We start from the raw sequence: 19,669 nt of genomic DNA on the forward strand, positions 1-19,669 counted from the left end.
ATGTGTGCTGCAGAAATCAAATATGTATATGTTCAAGACATAACATTAAAACAAGTAATACTTAAAGAAACTATATATGATGTGACCACTCACCATCAACAAAGGTACAAATCCACTCATATAAGCTAGTGGGATATCATCAACAAACTTCTTGATCTTCCCATCAAACTGAGAAACTAAGAAACTCTTAATGGCCCTTGCGCAATTGTACCTTGAGCACTCATCTATTTACTTGACAATCCTAATGAGCCTCCTTAAAATTTTGTAGTTATTTATGGGAAAAATAAATTGTACAACATAAATATTATGAACTTATTTATAATAAGGGTAAGGAGGCTCAATCTGTTGATGCTTTTCATCCATTTTTTAATGTCAATCATAGAATATTTTATTAGTGGCTCATTTTCCAAGCATATTGCTTCACCTTTTAGAAATCTGGCAATTAAAGTCACTTCATCTATAGCAAATCGAAGCTCATGCCCTTGATCTTGAAGGTGTGCCTGCTCACATCCCAAATTGACAGTAGCATGCAAATCATGGGTGTCTTCTACTGAAATGGAGGGATCTAAAAAAACTAAAATATGTGCAACTTAGTTAAAGCGTCCTCAACTTCATTACCAAATATCCCTGCCACGGAGTGGAAGATAGCTCTAAATATTAAGGATCTGCAATGAAAAGTGATATTTGGGGTGTACATCTATACTATGAAAAATGTTCAATATATATATTTTTTAGAATGTGTTATGTTACACACACCAGTGTATAAATTGTGCACATGGATTACACAAGCTTATACATACCCATTGTACAAGTTGTACATAGGGTCTGTAAAAGAGAAATTTATACACGTTGTGTACAAGTGCAGAATGTATTAAAAATAAGATGTTGACCAAATATACCCAAGTGTATCTATGTCCCCAACATAAGATGTTGACCAGATATGACCCAAGTGTACCCAAGTATATATTAAAAATTCATATATACAACCTTTAATCATTGTATCACGATTTAATTGGAGCGTCCCACTCCACACTAATAATTTCTCCGAAAACCTACTTGCTGCCAAACAGCCGATTAGTCTTTCGGGCTTTTCACCGCTTGTACCACTACATTCCGAATCCCTAACGCCGCCGCCGTTCCTTCAGTCACATTTGATGATGGCCCGGGTCCACGCCTCCTACGCTGACTTCACGCCGACTTCGTTGGTTTCACGTCGCCTCCGCCGGTTTCGCCCTTCCTTCACTGGATTCACGCTTTCGTCGCCGCATGTTCACCTCCGCCTCCTTATGCACTCAACTTCACACATATCAACGTCGCCGTCACCGAATTCTTCGCCGCTGCACTTTTATAAGGTGGTTCTACATTTTCTCCTTTTCGCAGGAGTAGGCAACGTCGATGAGTTGCTCTTCTAGCTCAAATATGTAGGCGAGCTCGATCGATCGATCGATCTTTTTCATCATTTGAACTCATCGTAATGAATGTCCATTTCCAAGAAAAGAAATATCTTGAATCCTTTTTTGCTGTCAGATTGGATTTATTTTGTTCATTTTAGTGTTTTAGATCTTTGCATTTAGTAATGATGCAGATAAGAATCGTACTCTTTCGTTTTTGCTGATTGTAAGATCTACATGATGCTGCTTTTTGTTGTTTATGTGAGTTTTTTTTGTCATATTCACTAATTATTATATCTCTTCTGATTGGGTTTCATGCAGTCTATGAAAGGCCAAAGCACATTCTTATCAGGATGCGATGATAGTGGTGAGTTCATTTATGAAAAGCACATTCTTACTCTCTAATCTTTAACTTTACTTAAGCTATGATAATCTCAAGTTTTAATCTGATGAGTGGCTTGTGTTGGATTATGAGAGCAAAATCGTTGAGCAGTATATTTTTAGTTCCTAAATGTATTTGCCTAATTTTTAGTTTCAACGGAGAGGCCATGGAAAACTAGTGATGCTAGGCTTGTGCTCGAAGATGGATCTGTATGGATGGCCAAGTCATTTGGTGCTTCTGGAACACAAGTTGGCGAAGTGGTGTTTAATACATCTTTGACAGGGTATGCTAACTTTGTTGTTGTTTTATTATTATTATTATTATTTGAGGGCATAGGCCTCGGATATGACCTATACATAATCATTGCTGCAGCTTTCCTTGCTGCTAGCTCTTCCCTTTTATTCCTGTCATCACAACCGGCTTAGTTGTGATCTGTTCATTCTAGAATCTAATGCATAATCATGGCATTTGGCATAGCAACATTTTTTATTGCATAGACTATAACGCGATCATTAAAATAATCATACATCTGATATTATAAGCAGAATCATCATATTTGAATATCATTCTCACCATGTATCATAATATAGGGTGACAACTTTTGAATTACATCATCGATCATAGCGGAAAGTGATATAGCTTTTGAATTATATCATGTAACATAGCTTTGAATCCATTGAAAATAACTATAAATTCCATCTTTGTAGCCTTAGAGAGCTTGACTTAAACCTTACCCTTTTACTTGTTGATATTTTCCGGGCAAATGATGGCAAAATTTTCTTAGTAATAAACTAATATAAAAAAAATGAGGACATAATTCAAAGTGAAATCTTGTATTCCATTATGATAGGAAAATTGAAAATCATTACAATTTTATTAATCTATTTTGCATTTTTTGATAATATTGGATAACGTTTTCATTGGGAATCAAATCAAATACATCTTTTTCAACAAAAGACACAAGACAATCGTTGAGCCAATCATCACCCATCCTACTACGCAATCGATATTTGATAATTTTCATGGCTGAAAATGCTCTCTCCACTGTAGCAGTAACAACTGGTAAGGTTAATGCTAAAGTAATAAATCTGTAAACCAGTGGATACACACCATTCTTCTTGAACTTAACAATCTTCTTTGCAAGATCAGCAATGCTTCCTAGAGAGGAGAATTCTTCACTGGTCTACATATCGATAATGTACGTTGATAATTGACTTTTAAGAGCAACAACCTCAATTATAAAAAAATCACTTGGATATAACTCTGCTAGACATATTAATTTCTTCTCATCATAAGCACAAAAAGAATCACAGAAGTAACTCAGCACTTGATTCAAAAAATGATTATTTAGCTCTTGAAGTTGCATGTCAACTACTGTATAAAATAGATCAACACGATAATGATATAGATTTATTTTATCTTCACCTCTTCGCACTGATCGACCACGAATTTTGTATGTTTCATTCATGTTTAGAACAACAACTTCAAAAACACCACAAAACGTAACACTTCATCTAGTAAAGCATTCCATCCATTCTCCCTTAAAAGTTGCAGTCGTTGTTTAGAAATTTGAACCAATTTCATCGCATTTTCAATGTCTTGATTTTTTCTTTGCAATGATTGTGATATCTCATTCGTAATGCCCAATATATTAATCATCAAATGCATTGTAAAAATAAAATCAAAATACTCCATTATATCAATCAGAACACCCGCTTCAACTGATTGCTGATCATGAACCCCTTCTTCCTTAACAATCTCTAGCACCTCGATCACAGAAGCATATATATGCATAAGACTAATCAGAGAATGGAAATGTGAACTCCAACGAGTATCACTAGATTTCTGTAAATTTGTCTCTTGATTCAAACCTTTGCCACTTATGATATTTCTATTTTTAAGATGAAGAAGTACTTTCTTATGCTGAATACTTTTAAGAGCATCTGATCTCTTACAAGAAATCTCAATAGTATTAATTATTCTAGAAGTGAACTCAAAAAGACATTTTACTTGCCAATGATTTTTTGTCACTGCTACCAAACATAATTGAAGTTGATGAGCGAAACAGTGAACATAAAATGCTTGAGGATTATCATTTAGAATAAGGGCCTTTAAACCATGAAAATCCCCTCGCATATTGGATGCTCCATCATAACTTTGACCACGTATCCTTTGTATACTCAACGAGTGTTTGACTAGAATGTCTTCAATTGCTGCCTTCAGTTTAACTGCATTAGTGGATGTGATATGTTTGATGCCTATAAATCTTTCAATCACTTGGCCCAATTTATCCACATATCTCACTGCAATAACAACTTGTTCTTTCGTAGAAATATCGCTGGATTCATCAACTATATGTGAGAAGTATGAGTTACTAATATCTTTCATTATATATGTTAAAGTTTGAGCTGATGCAGTAAAACATATTTCTTTCTTGACTATTGGTGAAGTTAACTTCAGATTTGAGCTAGCATATGCTGATGTCACTGTCTTAATTTCCTCATTATGATTAGCTAGAAAATCAAATAGCTCTAAATAATTTTCTCGATTATCTGAATTGAAAGACTCATCATGCCCACGAAATAATAATCCGTGACGTAACAAAAATCTAACACAATCAATGGCTGCAATCAACATGATCCTATGTTGTTTTTTGTTCTTATCATCTTTGCTTAACCATAAAGCTAGAACAGTGTTCTTGGTTCTTCATCAAATCTTCACATTTTTGTCTAGCTTTATTATGTACACTATTGTGATCTCCAACGTGACATAATAATTTTTCTTTCTTCTTCCAATTTTTGAAACCTTCTCTTATAAATGAATCCCCACCACCTTTACCTTTAATAATCTGCTCTTGAGGTTTAAATAGATAACAATAAAAACAAAAAACAGCGCCTTTCTACACACTGTACTCTAACCAATCAGAGTATTCATCAAACCATTTCGAATTGAACATACGTGCAATATTTTCATATAAAGTTTGGGGAAATTGATGACTTCTCGGTTGATGGGGTCCCTTCAATATATATGATCTCCGAATCTTATCTCTATCATTTACATCATAACTCCAAATAGGAAGTCAGAGTCCTGAATCTGCTGAAAGATTGTTAATATCAATTTCTATTCACTCTTTCCTCTTTAAATAATGTTCCATTTACCTAAACTCTAAAATGAAATTTATTATCAAAGAAGAGCAACCGTCAATCAAAATATTTACATCATAACAAACAATGAAATGCTAGTAAAATCAAATAGCAAATCAACAATTCCAGAATTATTATCATGAGAATCTCTTCTAGCATTTCTAACACAAAACTAGAATTTTTTTCTAACCGTTTCAAGTTGCATTATGTCAATTCATCGAAGCATCAAAAAATATAGTCCTCATGGTTTAAGTGTTTGGATAGAAGATGATTCAATTACATAAATTATATATGCTGAGCTCCAAATTTTATTGGCAACAATGCTACATGTCTCAATGCCACAGAGCTGTTGCTATAGCTATGACATTATTCATAATGACATTTTTTTATGGCAACAATGCTACATGTCTCCAAATTTTATTGGCAACAATGCTACATGTCTCAAGTTTCATTCTCCAATTGTGTTTTTTATACTAAAGTAACATAATTCTGTCAAACTAACTACCAAAAATAATAATAATAATAATAGTAATTATTCTTTTATTGAAAGGAAATTAGATCAGTTTATCACTATCAGGATGGGGGATGGCGGCTGCAATGCCTGCAACAGATCAGCCTTTATGGAAATGAAATAAGAAGAATATAGATATAGCAAAAAAATGAAGAGCCACCATGATTGATGATTCCATGAAAATATGAAATACCACAAAGCACACATCATTTCGGTATGAAAATCCAATAAAATAACATAAAATCAAACAAAAAATAACAAACAGAACAATCAAGCAATGTGTTCAAAAATCAAAACTAACCTAGATCTCCTGATGTCGGAGGCCCTTGCGATGCACGAACTGACCCGACAGCGATAGGCGGACGTTTCCCTCCCCAAGCAAACAAATTTCCTACCGCAAGTAGTCGACCAACTTGGCGAAATCCAATCTCCAGAGCCTCCTCTTGTGCGAACTTCTTTCGTTGTTTTTTCGTGATTTCGGCGGATTTAACCAAATAATAGTTCCACCCCTGGTCAATACATCCCCTGTCAATACAAGTAGGACATAGCTCACATGCCGATTATTCACAATAAATAAGCAATTGTGAGATTTGGTAAGACAATTTATAGATAAAAGGTTACATGTGAGATATATAAAATATAGTCTTAAGTCAATGAGGATGAATGATCTAATCCTTTTCCTCCAATCAAAAAAAGGAGAGAAATTAATCACAAAATAGAAAGAGGCATCATGATAGGTGATAAAATTATTCATCAGTTACCTATCAAATGAGAAGCACCAGAATCTAAGATCCAATATTTAATGGAATGAGCATTTGCACCACTTGGCAAATATAACGAACTTAATAAACTGATGTTTTCCTACACTAACAATCGGTAATCTTACATAAAAGATAACTTTTTTTAATTCCAACATGATCCTTCTTACACCTTCTATAAAGAGGAAACTGACTAAATAGTAAATGCTGTTCTCTTTTAAAATTGCATTCCTAAATCTGCAATTGTTAGGATATTTCAAGTTTTAATAGCCCTCAATATTTGGAGGTAGCTAATCTGAAAATATTATTATCCAGGTATCAGGAAATTTTGACAGACCCCAGCTATGCTGGGCAGTTTGTTTTGATGACTAATCCTCATATTGGAAATACTGGTGTTAATTTAGGTGGGCTAACTTTTTTTCTAATCTAATATCCTATGATTCAGTCAGCTCGCTTAGCATTTTCAGAAATATATTGCTTGCCATACTTCCCTGCAGATGATGAAGAGTCAAATCAATGTTTCCTTGCTGGTTTGGTTATTAGAAGTATTAGCATGTGGTGAGCTTTTATTTTCGTTTAATTTTTAATCATGCAACATGAAATTATTTTGTTGTCTGATTTATTGCATGAATTATGTTTTATGAAGCACTTCAAATTGGAGGTGCAGGGAAGCTCTTGGTGATTACTTGAAAAAACAGAACATCATGGCTATATGTAAGTGAAAAATAGAATATTGTTTGTCTCTGTAACTTAGCAACTTAGTATTCTTGTGTTTCGTCAATGGAGCAGATGATGTGGATACTAGGGCAATTACTCGCAGGCTTAGAGAAGATGGGAGTCTTATAGGTGTCTTAAGTACAGACGAATCTACAACAGATAAAGAATTGATAGAGATGGCCCACAAATGGAAAATTGTTGGTAGGTTTAAGTGCTTATTCATGTACTTGTTAGTCTTGCTTTTAGATCTTGCAAGTTGGAAGATATCCATGTTTTCCTACATAAATGTTTTGACGACTTCCCTTTGTTTAATTCACCTTTGTCCTTGATGCTTGATTGATTTTCAGACAATAGAACAAGTTGGGCAGTTTTCCTGCAACTGTTATAGGACAAGAATGCTAAAACCTATTTATATTTTAGGAGTTGATTTGATCAGTGGCATCTCATGTGAAGCTCCATATAAATGGTCAGAAAAAACTGATTCGGAGTGGGAGTTCAAAACAGGAAGTGATCATCGTGAAGAATTTCATGTTAGTACTATGGCGTTCATGACTGATAGCATATTTTGAGAGTTAAAAGTTCATTGTCCAATTGCCTTTTAGTTTACTTTTGCAGGTTGTTGCATATGATTTTGGGATTAAACATAATATTCTAAGACGTTTGGCTTCATATGGATGTAAAGTAACTGTTGTCCCATCAAAATGGCCTGCTTCAGAGACATTAAAGTTGAATCCTGATGGAGTTCTATTTAGCAATGGTCCAGGAGACCCAGCAGCAGTTCCTTATGCTGTGGAAATAGTTAAAGACATAATTGGTAAGGCTCCAGTGTTTGGAATTTGCATGGGTCACCAATTACTGGGACAAGCATTAGGTGGCAAGACATTTAAAATGAAATTTGGTCATCATGGTGGAAATCATCCTGTTTGCAACCTTCGAAAGGGATGCATTGAGATTAGTGCCCAGGTTTAATTTCATTATAGTTGTCCATTCTTTACATATTTGGCTTTTCCTTATTCACCGCTTCTTAAGCGTGCATTTCTTTGGATATGATTTTCATGGTTGACAGCATTTTCTAATATATTTTCTGTATGGTTGGTTTTCTCTTGTTTGTCTTTTCCCAGATATTTTTCTTAAAGTTGGTGCTAGCGCAAATTATTGAATGAGGAACTTAGAATTAACATTTTTTTGCCATATATTGCATTGAGCTTTTGATTATTTATTAAATTTTATTGTTATGACCACATTAAAAGTGTTTTCTTATTAGAAATCTATAGAAAAATACTTTCATTTGTGTCATTAATAGAAGCACCAGCAAGTCATATAACAGTAGCTTTCATGATTAGAAGTTTTTCAAACACAAGATAAACTCTTGATGTAGCTTGGAATTGGAAGGGGATGGTAAAAAATTTTAAAGCTGCCTGTATATAGTTGAGATAAGATTAAATGTCTTAGAATGTAATATTTTTGGGTCAAAATGAATCTTAAATCATTGAATTTGTTTTCAAGATAAGAACTAAATTGGTCCCCTAATTTACTTTAAAGGATCAAACTATATGAAAGTATCAATTTGATCCCTTGACTCTTTAAATAGAGAGCGACCAAATAAATCCTTTTGTGAGATCATTTAGGCCCCTATTCAAGAGACTGAAATAGAATTACTAAATAGTTGGGGATCATTTTGATTCTTCATAAAGAGTCAAAAGGATTATTTTGATACTTCATTTATTTTCAGATAATTGTATTATATAGACAATTCATCTCTAAATGAATCTATTTACTTTGAGACTCATACATTCATGCTTAGAGCCTTGTAGTGTTGCATTTTGATTGCACAAATTTTCTGGTAAACTTGATAGTTTGTGTTCATGCTTATTTGTCTTGGCTTTTTGGCAATCGAGACAGATTATTTATTATCATAATTTGATGTTCTGAGTTTATTATATTTTGGGCAGAACCATAATTATGCTGTGGATCCTGCCTCACTTCCCCCCAACATTGAAATGACGCACATAAATTTAAATGACAATAGCTGCGCTGGTCTCCGTTGCCCTGAGCTAAAAATCATGTCTCTACAGTACCATCCAGAGGCCTCTCCTGGTCCTCATGACTCTGATCTAGGTAAGTTGGATGAATATATTTATGGAAAATTTATTTGATTAAGATTGGCTTTATGATTATTATATTTATTTTAAGATAAGAATAATATAAATTTTGATTAGGGTTTAATCATATACAAATATGATGATTATATATACAGTAGTTGCAATGCTTTATTGAATTTGAAATTGGCATTCATTTTAATATAAAGCTGCTAACTGTTTGCAATTCATTGCAGCCTTTCGGGAGTTTATACAGCTAATGAAGAGTTCTAAATCCTAAAGCATATCCAAGAAATTTCTGTTTTATGATTTAATTTTGCTGCTGAGTGAAAGAACAAAGAGATTTGATGGTGTGTGTTTCATGTTGGGATTGTTATGGAAACTAATAATTGTGTGTTGGCCTTGAGAAATTTGTTCTTTGTTCAGTTTGGTTAATTGAAATTCAATCCATTTAACCAAGTAGCTTAAGCACACACCAATGTTGATCATGTGAAGCATTGCCATTGCTTGCATGATACTCTATTTTAAAATAATATCAAAAATATAATTTTCCTCTTTCTCCTCCTATATTTATAAATTTTTATTGTGCTTTTACTGTTTACAGAGATAAAATTGGATGATTTTTTTTGGTGTCTGATTTCTCCACTAGATGGGGGATGCTAGTGCTATCTTCTTCAACATGAAGCCGGAGTGGACCCCAATTATTATTAAAAGAAACTTTAATGGCATAATTCAAATAAGTTAAACTATCCAAAGAGGTTCCAATGCTGCTTAAATCAAATGAAGGTTATACCACTAATGATTTTTAAAAATGCCACTATTGTCAAATTAAAGAGAACAGTAACCATGAACTGCCTAACCCTTTACATCATATATATTTGTTAACCCTAGCCAATCAACTGTTGGTTCATTCATATTAGTGTTCGCATTGAACCTAACTCAACAACATTAATTAGTAGGCCAATGAGATCTATTTAAGAAACTTTAATAAAATCTTCATTGCATCATATTAAGAGTTTTATTTATTTATTTAATAAAGAAATATTATTTTAATATTTTCTAACTAAATCTTTTTAGATCTATCTCTATCTTTCTTGACATGAATCAAATTTAATATTTACTATATGTGATTTTATGACAAACCAAAATCATATATATATTTATGAGCGCCAATTTTGGAATTGTTCAAAGTTTATCATTAAGCAATTATTTTGCTTATGCCATCATGCCCTAAATCATGATCGCTCATGATTTATTGAGGAGATTGTCACGATGAAGGAAACTCGTGCATCGTAGAAGGCACATACCTAATTATCACAGTCAAGTACCTCGCTAATTGATAATGGTTATGACAAGCTCCCTGACCTAATTCTTGTAGTTTTAAATTAACTTTTTCAGATAATATTTCAAGTTTCCTTACAAAAGCATGTACGATGAGCCCTTTTTAAGATCTAAAATGCTATATTCAAGAGCCAAAGCAAACAAAACAGCAAGTGGAAAAGCTAAAAAAAGATGAATAACAAAGTAGATTGCTACTTGTATGATTTCATGCCTCTTTTTTATGATTTCAAAGTGAAGCTACTAAGACTTTAGAAGGAAGATCATAAAATAAATTCATTTATATGGATGTGGAAGTACTAAGCAAGATTTAGGGTGCACTAATCAGTGACCGACGCCAAAAATATCAAGAAAAGGTCTGGATAAAATGTACATATTTGTATTAAAGGTATCAATACCTTCCATAAACAGTAGTACCAAAATCTACACTACTCTCTATATCGACCCATATCTTCTTTCATTGGTCCTTCGTGTTCCTTCAGCAGTGGTAGATACACGTTCCCATGATGCTTGTGTCACAGAATTTCCATTGGAATCATCTCTTAGACGGTGGGCTCCTGGTCCGCTCACCTAATTTCGATAGGAAAGGAAAAGAAGAAACAATTGAAACTTACAAGACATCATAAACACTAAAATCAAGCACAGCAATAAGCAACTCACAGCATCCAAGCAAGCTGATAGAATAGTCATCCCAGGCAAGGCATAAAGACCATGCTACATGAAGACAAACGGCTTGAATAAGATGATGAGAAGAATGACCAGTTGACGGCTTACACAACAAAAGCTGTAATCAAAGAGAATACCAACCTGATGTTCTATGCGAGTCTTATAGATGAAACCTCCACAACAAGATACAACCGATAAGACAATTAAGCTGAAAATATAATGATTATGCATATATCAATCAACCAAAACAGTATAGGAGGATATATACATCATTAAATTTATTAACTTATATAATAGATGATAAAAATAGCGCAATGAAATCAACATACACACAAGAAATAACTCCCAATGTGGCCCACCCTCTTAAAGAATCACCTTCTCTCCCTTGTGTATAGCCTGCCACAAAATGAACAACTGGTTATTGATTTCATTAACAACAGGAATGAACAATCAACAACAACAATAACAACATCAAATCTTTATCCTACTATGTGGGATTGGCTACATGAATCCTTTTTCTTCGTTGTGTCATGTTAAGAGTCAAATTCTTATTTAAATGTAATAAAGAAAGCTCATTTCTAGTATTTTCAATGAGAATTAAGAAAAGAACATTGAATAATAACACAATTTGTTGGGCTGCAATACAATGGATCTAGGACAATTGCGGGTGTGGATTTCAACGAGAATGCAACTAATAATTGTAAAGTTGGGTAGTTAAAATTGAGAGAGGCAACCAGAAACTTTTTGCTAGAAGAACATGGCAATTTTATATTGAATGCACTTAATTTTATGCAACAAAACGAGGGAAGGTTAGACGGATAAATAAAAGGGTGAAAAACCTGTAATAAAATGTGAGGCAAAAAAGTAATAGAAAATATATAGCGTTAAATAGAACGGAGGGCTTAAAGAAATAATACAAAGGAGTTGGAATTATTTTAAAAATGTAACTAAATTAGAATAAACATTAAATGCACCACAGATAAAATGAATAGTAGATAAGAGTTCTTTTTGCAACCCCTCGCCAGGGAACTTTTATTATATCCAGTGAACGTACGCAGAGGAACGTTCAGTTTTAGGCAAAAAAAGCGTCTGTACCGAGTTTTTTGAAAAAACTCGGTACACCTCAGTACTCGGTACAGGCGCTTTTTTTGCCTAAAACCGAACGTTCCTCTGCGTACGTTCACTGGATAAAATAAAAGTTCCTCGCCAGGAGTGAAGTAAGACTTACATAAGAGGAATGTTGAAAGCATAAATAAATCAAAACCACATATACAAAAAGGAACTGATTACGAAATCAAAGACTAAATATACATTTTACAAGAATATGACTATCGAAAAAACAAAGAAACGAAATCTGAAAACCCCTGTTCATCTTTCAGCCCACGAGCACAATATCCATAATTGAGGGGATGAAGTAATGAATATATGAATTACCTGCCTACTGGATCAAACTTATGATTATCTTAAATCATATCTGAAAATAGTTTTTCTTATATTGTGTGAAAAATGGATAAATAAGTATATGATTAAAAAATATCTCTACATTTTGAGAAGTATTTGGGCTAAATTCCAATATGGTCCATATGTGGCCAATTTAGTCTCATAGTATTATATTTCACCCATTTAGTTCCATGACTATACAATATTAAACCAAGATGGTCTCTCAACAATTAAATTGGGATCAATTTTTTATAATTGAGAGACTAAATTGGAATTAATTTTACATCACAATTCCACATGAGGTTTAGATCAGTTTTGTGTGTATGATGGATTAAATTGGAGAAATATAATATTCTAGACTTAATTTACTACATTTGAATAATCGGGAGACTATTTTGAGATTAATTTGAACAAATCCACGTCAATAAGCAAAGAGAATTAATGGAAAATAAGCAATTAATTCAAACATGATTAAGAACAAACCACAAAATTTCGTAAGAGTGAACTCAATCGGATCATAACCATCAACCGGGATTGAGATGTAAATTTTATAAGGGCTATCATGAATTCTTTCACCTACAGAGAAAGAAAAAAACAAAAGAAAGAGAATTAAATCTATAAAAAGATGGAGCACGTTGACAAGAATATAACATATCATACATCTCCAATTGACTAAAAGCACAGAAGGGGATAAAGTCGTAGGGGCTACACCGCTTGCTGCTGAGCCTGACAATCTAATCTCTAGCCCTTCCTTTGGGCTAACCTGTATAAAGGGAGCAGGGGTAACTAGCTAATCGTCAAAATATTATACATAAATAGGAAATCAATATGCATTTACCTTATAAGATGGTTTACCAACAAGACTGGCAACAGAAGAAATTGCAGTTAAATAAAGAGGTACTTGAGACTGGCCAGTTCCAAAACTGCAGATATGAATTTCAAGATAAGAATGAAGACATGAACCAAAATTTTGATATCAAAAGGTGCTTAGTAATGATACAAAATCCTTTCATGCAAAGTAATTAAAGGATTTATGCACTATGTCAACTCAGCCATCACAGCTCAATGTTCTTATTTAGTATTTAGAGTAAGCAGTGGAGGAAAATTCACAAAAATTGCTAATTGTAGGACCGTGACATGATTTAAAATTATGAAATTTGAGGCTAACCTCAATGCTTTTTCGCCAAATTTGCAATGAGGCTTAAGCCACATTGGGTGCTATATGAGATGAATGCCTCACATGACCTGAGGCACACTACAAGATGTGCCTCACCTTAGTTTTGGTGAGGTGTGCACAATTTAGGGGGATAAATGTATATTTTTCTTCAAAAATAAATACATGCGAGTAAACTTAATAAAACACTTCTATTTACCCAAATAATACTCACACATGCATTCAGTCTCATAGGATAGCCATCACCCAAGCAGCTCTCCTCTCATGTAATCCCTCCTCTGCTCCTCACACATGCTGCCACCTCCTCCGTGCCAAGTCTACTTTTTCCACAAGGAACTCTTACTTTGATGTTTATATAATACTTCTTACTTCATAATTATATATATATATATATACATATGTATGTATATATATATACATATGTATGTATATATATATACATATGTATGTATACATGTGTGTATGTATACATATATTTCATGATTAATCGAGTACATCGATGAAAGCAACAAATAAATATGCTGCTTATCAAAGCATTGGGCACCTCGATTGCCATCAAAATGGCTCAAAACTTTATCCGATCGTGAAATAGATCACACTAATGCACTCAGACATCAGATTTGCTAAGGAAGAGTCATTTGTGCATAACTTAATTGAAAATGAAGACAATCATGATTGTCAGCAAGCACAAAGTGGCATAAAATATCCAAATGACATCCGATCATCAAACGGACATCGTTCATGTGTGCAAAATATCAAATTTACCAAAGAAGGGGCCCCTCGTAATTGAATAGAACGAAGTTGATCGAAATCGATAGAGAACGGATGAACCATTGTGCGATGTTGCCCAAACATCGTCAGTTTGCAAAAAGGACTTTGTCGTTATGTTTATAATGTCAAATTCATATAAAAAAGGCTGTAATATTGCCCAGGACATTGCACAATGCAAAAATATGAAATTAGCATGGATTTCAAGGTAACACTGCACGAAACTGTTTAAATGGCATCCCGATCACGAAGTGGACTTCAACGTTGCACTCAGAATATTAAAATTACCATAGGAATGACCCCTCGCAATTGCATTAAGCGAAGGTGATCAAAATCAACGGGCTACGGACAAAATGTTGTGTAACGTTATCCGAACGCCGCCCGTTCGGAAAACAGACTTCATCGTTGCATCCAGAACATCGAAAAATATCTAGAAATGGATATATAATATTGCCCGGGTCCATACGTTAGTGAAGACTTATAATACAGCCCCGAAGCTAGCCTCCGGTATGTCTTCTGCACGCCCAAATGCCCCCTAACAGCGCTTCCATGAAACTCCTGGAGTAAGTTTGGGATGTGGATCGAGGTCCAGGACATCACCAACATTCCTTGATATAGCAGTATGTCCCCCTCCAATGAGTACCCCGGGTGACTACCCTCTTCCTTCAGTAAATCTGACATGATCTTCCCCAAATCCTCGTCTCTAGCACTTTCTTCTCTGATGGCCTCCTAGTCAAGCATCAAAGAAACATATAGTGCCACTGTCTGCAGCTCCCCCATACATCTGGACAAGGCATATGCCGCCTTGTTCTCCACTCCTGGCCTATACTAAATCTCAAAATTGTATCCCAGCAACTTAGACAGACACCTCTGAAGCTCCTCTGTCACCATCCGTTATTCCAACAAGTATTTTAAGCTCCGTTGATCTGTCCTAACAATGAAATGCCTCTCAAGTGGTAGGGCCGCCACTTCTGGATGGCCAAAATACTGGCCATTAATTCTCTCTCATAGACTGACTTCAGCCTGGCTCTAGCAGTCAACACCTAGCTAAAATAGGCAATGGGCCTACGACTCTACATAAGCACTGCACCCAACCCGTATCCGAATGCATCTGTCTCCACAATGAAGATTTGAGTGAAATCTGGTAAAGCTATGACCGGTATCGTAATCATCGCCTTCTTCAAGCTCTCAAATGCTGATGTGGCCGCCTTCCCCCATAGGAAATCGTCCTTCTTCAACTGCTCAGTAAGTGGTCATGCTATGGTATTGTATCCATTTACAAACCTTCTGTAGTAACCTATTAGCCTTAGGAATCCCCTCAGCTCCTTCAGATTTTTAGGCACTTGCCACTTTAGCATTGCCTCAATTTTGGACTGATATGCTGTCACCCCTTCTTTTGATAAAACATGGCCCAAGTACTCTACATTGACATTTGAGAAGCAACACTTCTTCAAGTTGGCCCTCAGTTGGTGCTCCTGCAGCACCTCTAACACCTTATTCAAATGCTCCCAGTGCTCCTCCTCTGTCCTGCTATAAACTAAGATGTCATCAAAGAATTACAATACAAATCATCTGAGATAAGGTTTGAAAACCTTATTCATAAGTGCCTGGAAAGTAGCTGGAGCATTGGTGATGCCAAAAGTTATCACAAGAACTCATAGTGTCCCTCATGAGTTCTAAATGCCGTATTTGGTACATCCTCCTTCATCCGGATCTGATGGTATCCTGATTTCAAGTCTATATTGATGAATCACTCAATTCATCTAACATCTCATCAATAACTGATATAGGAAACTTGTCATGTGCAATTTCCTTATTGAGCGCTCTGTAGTCCACACAAAATCGTCAGCTGTCATCCTTCTTCTTCAGCAATAGAACTAGACTAGAGAAGGGACTGATGCTGGGTCTGATGATTTCTGCCTCCAACATCTCTCTAATCAATTTTTCGATTTCATCTTTCTGGAACTGAGGATAGCGATAAGGTCGTAAATTGATGGGTTACCATTCCTCAACATGATGGCATGCTCCTACTCCCTCTGCGGTGGCAATCCCTGAGATGACTGAAACACCTCTTGGAATTGCTGAATCAACGGTTGTATGGAGAGGGGTATGCCCCCTCCCTCTTCCAATCTAGCTCCCTCCAAATTGTGCAGCTCCACCAAATATTTTCCGCCTACCAACTATATATACCTCACCATAGTTTTAAGAGAAACCATGAATTTGGATAGCTCTGCATCTCCCTTAATCACCATCTTCCTTCCATCTACCATCAACTCCATCGTGAATGCTCCCCAATTCACTTTGGTGTCTCCCAAAGTCTGCAGTCATTTCATCCCCAAGATGACATCTGTAATCTCACACTCCAGTGAAAGAAAATCTTCCCTCACCTGAATCCCCTGGATAGTCAGCAACAATTCTCTGCAAATCCCCTGGCCTTTCTCCATCTTCCCTGTACCCATCATCACTCCATAACAACTGGTATCCACCAATCTCACTCCCAATTGGTCAACGCCCTGCTATCAATCAACACCACCACCTCCCTGTCCTCTATCTCCCCCTTCACCTTCATGGTATGATTCGTATTGAATCCTACCACTGAGTTTAGGGAAACCCCAGCCAGATCTAAATGCAGCTTCTCCTTGATCTCCTCCTCTGTCTCCTCCTCACCCCTCAATTTCCTCGTCATCACAGACGGTGAGAATCTGAAGAGTTCGATCCTTGTATCGATGCCCTGACATATAATTTTCATAGCACCTGAAGCACAACCCCTTAACCTTCTTCTCCTGCATCTCTTTTTTTGTCAACTGCTTGAAATTTCCCCCACCCCCTCCTATTGTCTTCTCCTTGGTGGCCTCCCAACTCCCTCCTATTGCATAACCTTTAGGTGCTAGATGGGTGGTCATCATCCTGTAAGTACGCCATGTGCTTCAATTCCTGACTCCCCTCTCAAAATTTCTCTAATTTTCAACCAGTTGGGCCAACTTCATGTCCTCCCCCAAGTCACGAGGCATCAGAACCTTCAATGATGCTCGAATCTCCGCCTTCAACCTCTTCATAAAATTTTTCTCCATTATCGTATCTGATAATCGCTCCACCTTGCTGGCTAGGTGTTCAAATCGCTCCCGGTAGTCTGCTACTGATCCCTCGTGCGTCAGAGCAAATAATTGCTCATAGAAATCTCCTCCCCGGTCAATTTAGAAACGTTCTATTATGCAGTCATTGAATTCCCTCCAGTTCTTGATATGCCTCATATGGTCTCTCCACTGATACCAAGACAGAGCTTTTCCTTCTAAGCACAAGCCCGTTACTGTCAGCTTCTCCTCCTCCGTCAGCCCATTGACGGTGAAGTATCGCTCCACCTTATAAATTCACTCATACGTATATTCTCTTTCAAATATGGGCATCTTCAACTACCTAACCTTCTGGTCGCCACCATTCCCCCTTATTCTTCCATAGTTTCCCCTCTCCCAAGCGCTAGGCCCTCCCCACATCCCCCGATCTTTCCTTGGCCGGCCATAGCCCAAACCCCCTTCGAAATTCCCCATTCTTTCTTTAAAATCAGCACCTCGGTTGCCATAGTATCCTTCTTGGCATTCCACATATCCACCTCTTCTTTCTTCCCTCTAGACACGCTCTAGATGGGGTCTTCTTCTTTCTCTTTTCATGATTTCCACCTCATCTTCCTCCCTACGAATTTTAGAATTCATGCTTTTCCCTTCCACCCCTTTTGCCACGGAAGTCGTCGTTTGGTTTTGAATTTCCAACATTTATTCATCATGTCCCGGAGATCGGCTACTTGTCCTTCCATGGAGGAAATTCTTTCCTCCACCATTGTTTTGATTTGATTCATCTCCTCTTCAAGCCTTTCGTCCAAAGCATCCACTTTCTTGGTCATCATCACAATTCGGAGTTTGTAGATTCACAAATTTTGGATTTGGGACTCCAAAAACAACAACTTTCCTCTTTTACGGGCCAAGAATCACCGCTGAAATTCGCCGAAAACAGCCCTCCACCGGTCCCAAGACTTGCTCTGATACCAATTTGATAGGAAATACTTGAGTTTGCAAGTAATCCTATCAGATCTACTTGAGTTCGCAAGCAAACCTAACAATAATTGATAAAAACAACAAGAAAACGAAGAATTCGTGGTGGAAGAACAATCAAACGATAGCAAATCACATAGAAAACAAAGAAAATAAGAACAAAGCAAAGATACAAGAGATCCTCAATTCAAGATAAGGATCGTCTCTCCCAAATCTCTAGACAAGAGAGTCTAGAGCCCAAGTCGCCAAGAAACCCTAATTTTAATCAATCAAAACATAATCCCCCCCTAATCCTCTCATGCACTTTAATGCAAAAGCTTTCCTAATCTAATTTCCCTCCCAAGCCCAACGGCCCCCTCCTTTTTAATTTGAACTCAATCGGATGAGTGGGGCCCACCCATTGGACGAAAATTCTGAGAGGGGGCGGATTGTTTCTGCCTCCAGTAGAAGTGCTGAGTCGGCCCTTGGGCCGGCGTATCAGAAGGTAGACCTGATCAAGATCCCACGGTTCCGTCATTCTAGGAATATCGTAGGTTTCAATCTAGCAACACTAACAATCGTTGATCATAGTGTCCAGAAAATATAATTACCATGAGTTACCTCCTCTCAAGGACCCCGAGTAAACTAAAGTGGATAAGCGTGAGTTTAAATATTTTGATTTTGATTTTGGGTCGGAGCTTACAACTTTAATTAAAAATAGCCCATGTAACGAGTCTTACTGCTTCTATTAGAAGTAACCCATTTGGTTGGGAAGTTGGGTCTTGCCAATTTCATTGAAATTAGCATGTATAGCGTGTCTTACGACTTCCCTTGAAAATAGCCCATATAGCTTTAAAAGGTTTAGAGAAGTGGGTTTTACTGCTTCTATTAGAAGTAGTCTGTTAGTTTAAAAGGTTGTGTCTTACTACTTTCATTGAAAGTAGCCCATGTAGTAGGTTTTATGGCTTCTATTAAAGGTTGTTAAAGTTATCAGGGATGTATTATTTGTTTTAGGAAAGTTTTCCCTAACACCCTAATTAAAGTGAGATTTACGGCCTCTATTAGAGGTGGCTTGTATAGCGGGGTTAGGGGGGATTTACCGGGGTTTGAGCTGCGGATATTTAGCTTTACACCCTTCACTGCTTTGACACAAGCACCAGTGATTTTCATATAGTATTAACTTTGCTTTTGCTTTAGTACTTTATTTCCAGCACTTTGTTTTGCTTACAATTCTAATTTTCTTTCAATACTAGTTTTACC

At 36.2% G+C, this 19,669-nt stretch overlaps 2 protein-coding genes across 4 annotated transcripts in view; one reads left to right on the forward strand and one right to left on the reverse strand.

The window, feature by feature from the left end:
* Positions 1-1,015: 1,015 nt before the first annotated feature.
* Positions 1,016-9,557, forward strand: LOC110097329 (carbamoyl-phosphate synthase small chain, chloroplastic). Of its 2 annotated transcripts, none has more exons than XM_020823625.2 (11): positions 1,016-1,355; positions 1,713-1,758; positions 1,924-2,056; positions 6,501-6,589; positions 6,683-6,743; positions 6,832-6,899; positions 6,975-7,103; positions 7,323-7,432; positions 7,518-7,865; positions 8,855-9,020; positions 9,238-9,557. In XM_020823625.2, exons 1-11 carry the CDS (start codon positions 1,155-1,157, stop codon positions 9,279-9,281), a joined length of 1,395 nt encoding a protein of 464 aa, XP_020679284.1. In that variant the 5' UTR covers positions 1,016-1,154; the 3' UTR covers positions 9,282-9,557. The 2 variants fall into 2 exon arrangements, with proteins under 2 accessions (XP_020679284.1, XP_020679285.1); XM_020823626.2 differs by having other exon boundaries at positions 1,019-1,352.
* A 1,040-nt stretch (positions 9,558-10,597) lies between these two features.
* LOC110097326 overlaps positions 10,598-19,669 on the reverse strand; it is a 45,885-nt gene continuing 36,813 nt past the window's right edge. For both annotated transcript variants that reach the window (XM_028699493.1, XM_020823620.2), the window contains exons 12-18: positions 13,284-13,368; positions 13,106-13,208; positions 12,929-13,021; positions 11,335-11,401; positions 11,147-11,213; positions 11,000-11,053; positions 10,598-10,909 (exon numbers count right to left, since the gene is read on the reverse strand). In XM_028699493.1, coding sequence (XP_028555326.1) covers positions 10,775-10,909; positions 11,000-11,053; positions 11,147-11,213; positions 11,335-11,401; positions 12,929-13,021; positions 13,106-13,208; positions 13,284-13,368 — 604 coding nt within the window. In that variant the 3' untranslated portion in view covers positions 10,598-10,774. The remainder of the gene's footprint in view (positions 10,910-10,999; positions 11,054-11,146; positions 11,214-11,334; positions 11,402-12,928; positions 13,022-13,105; positions 13,209-13,283; positions 13,369-19,669) is intronic.

Source organism: Dendrobium catenatum, unplaced genomic scaffold, assembly GCF_001605985.2.
Source record: "Dendrobium catenatum unplaced genomic scaffold, ASM160598v2 fragScaff_scaffold_1310, whole genome shotgun sequence".
Classification (NCBI taxonomy): domain Eukaryota; kingdom Viridiplantae; phylum Streptophyta; class Magnoliopsida; order Asparagales; family Orchidaceae; genus Dendrobium; species Dendrobium catenatum.

What these genes read in the sequence shown, in the direction of transcription:
- LOC110097329 (XM_020823625.2), top strand. Translation starts at nt 1,155, where the DNA reads ATGATGGCCCGGGTCCACGCCTCCTACGCTGACTTCACGCCGACTTCG. An exon ending in GCATTGAGATTAGTGCCCAG is followed by an intron (nt 7,866 to 8,854) that starts GTTTAATTTCAT and finishes TATTTTGGGCAG; the next exon opens with AACCATAATTATGCTGTGGA. An exon ending in TCCTCATGACTCTGATCTAG is followed by an intron (nt 9,021 to 9,237) that starts GTAAGTTGGATG and finishes AATTCATTGCAG; the next exon opens with CCTTTCGGGAGTTTATACAG.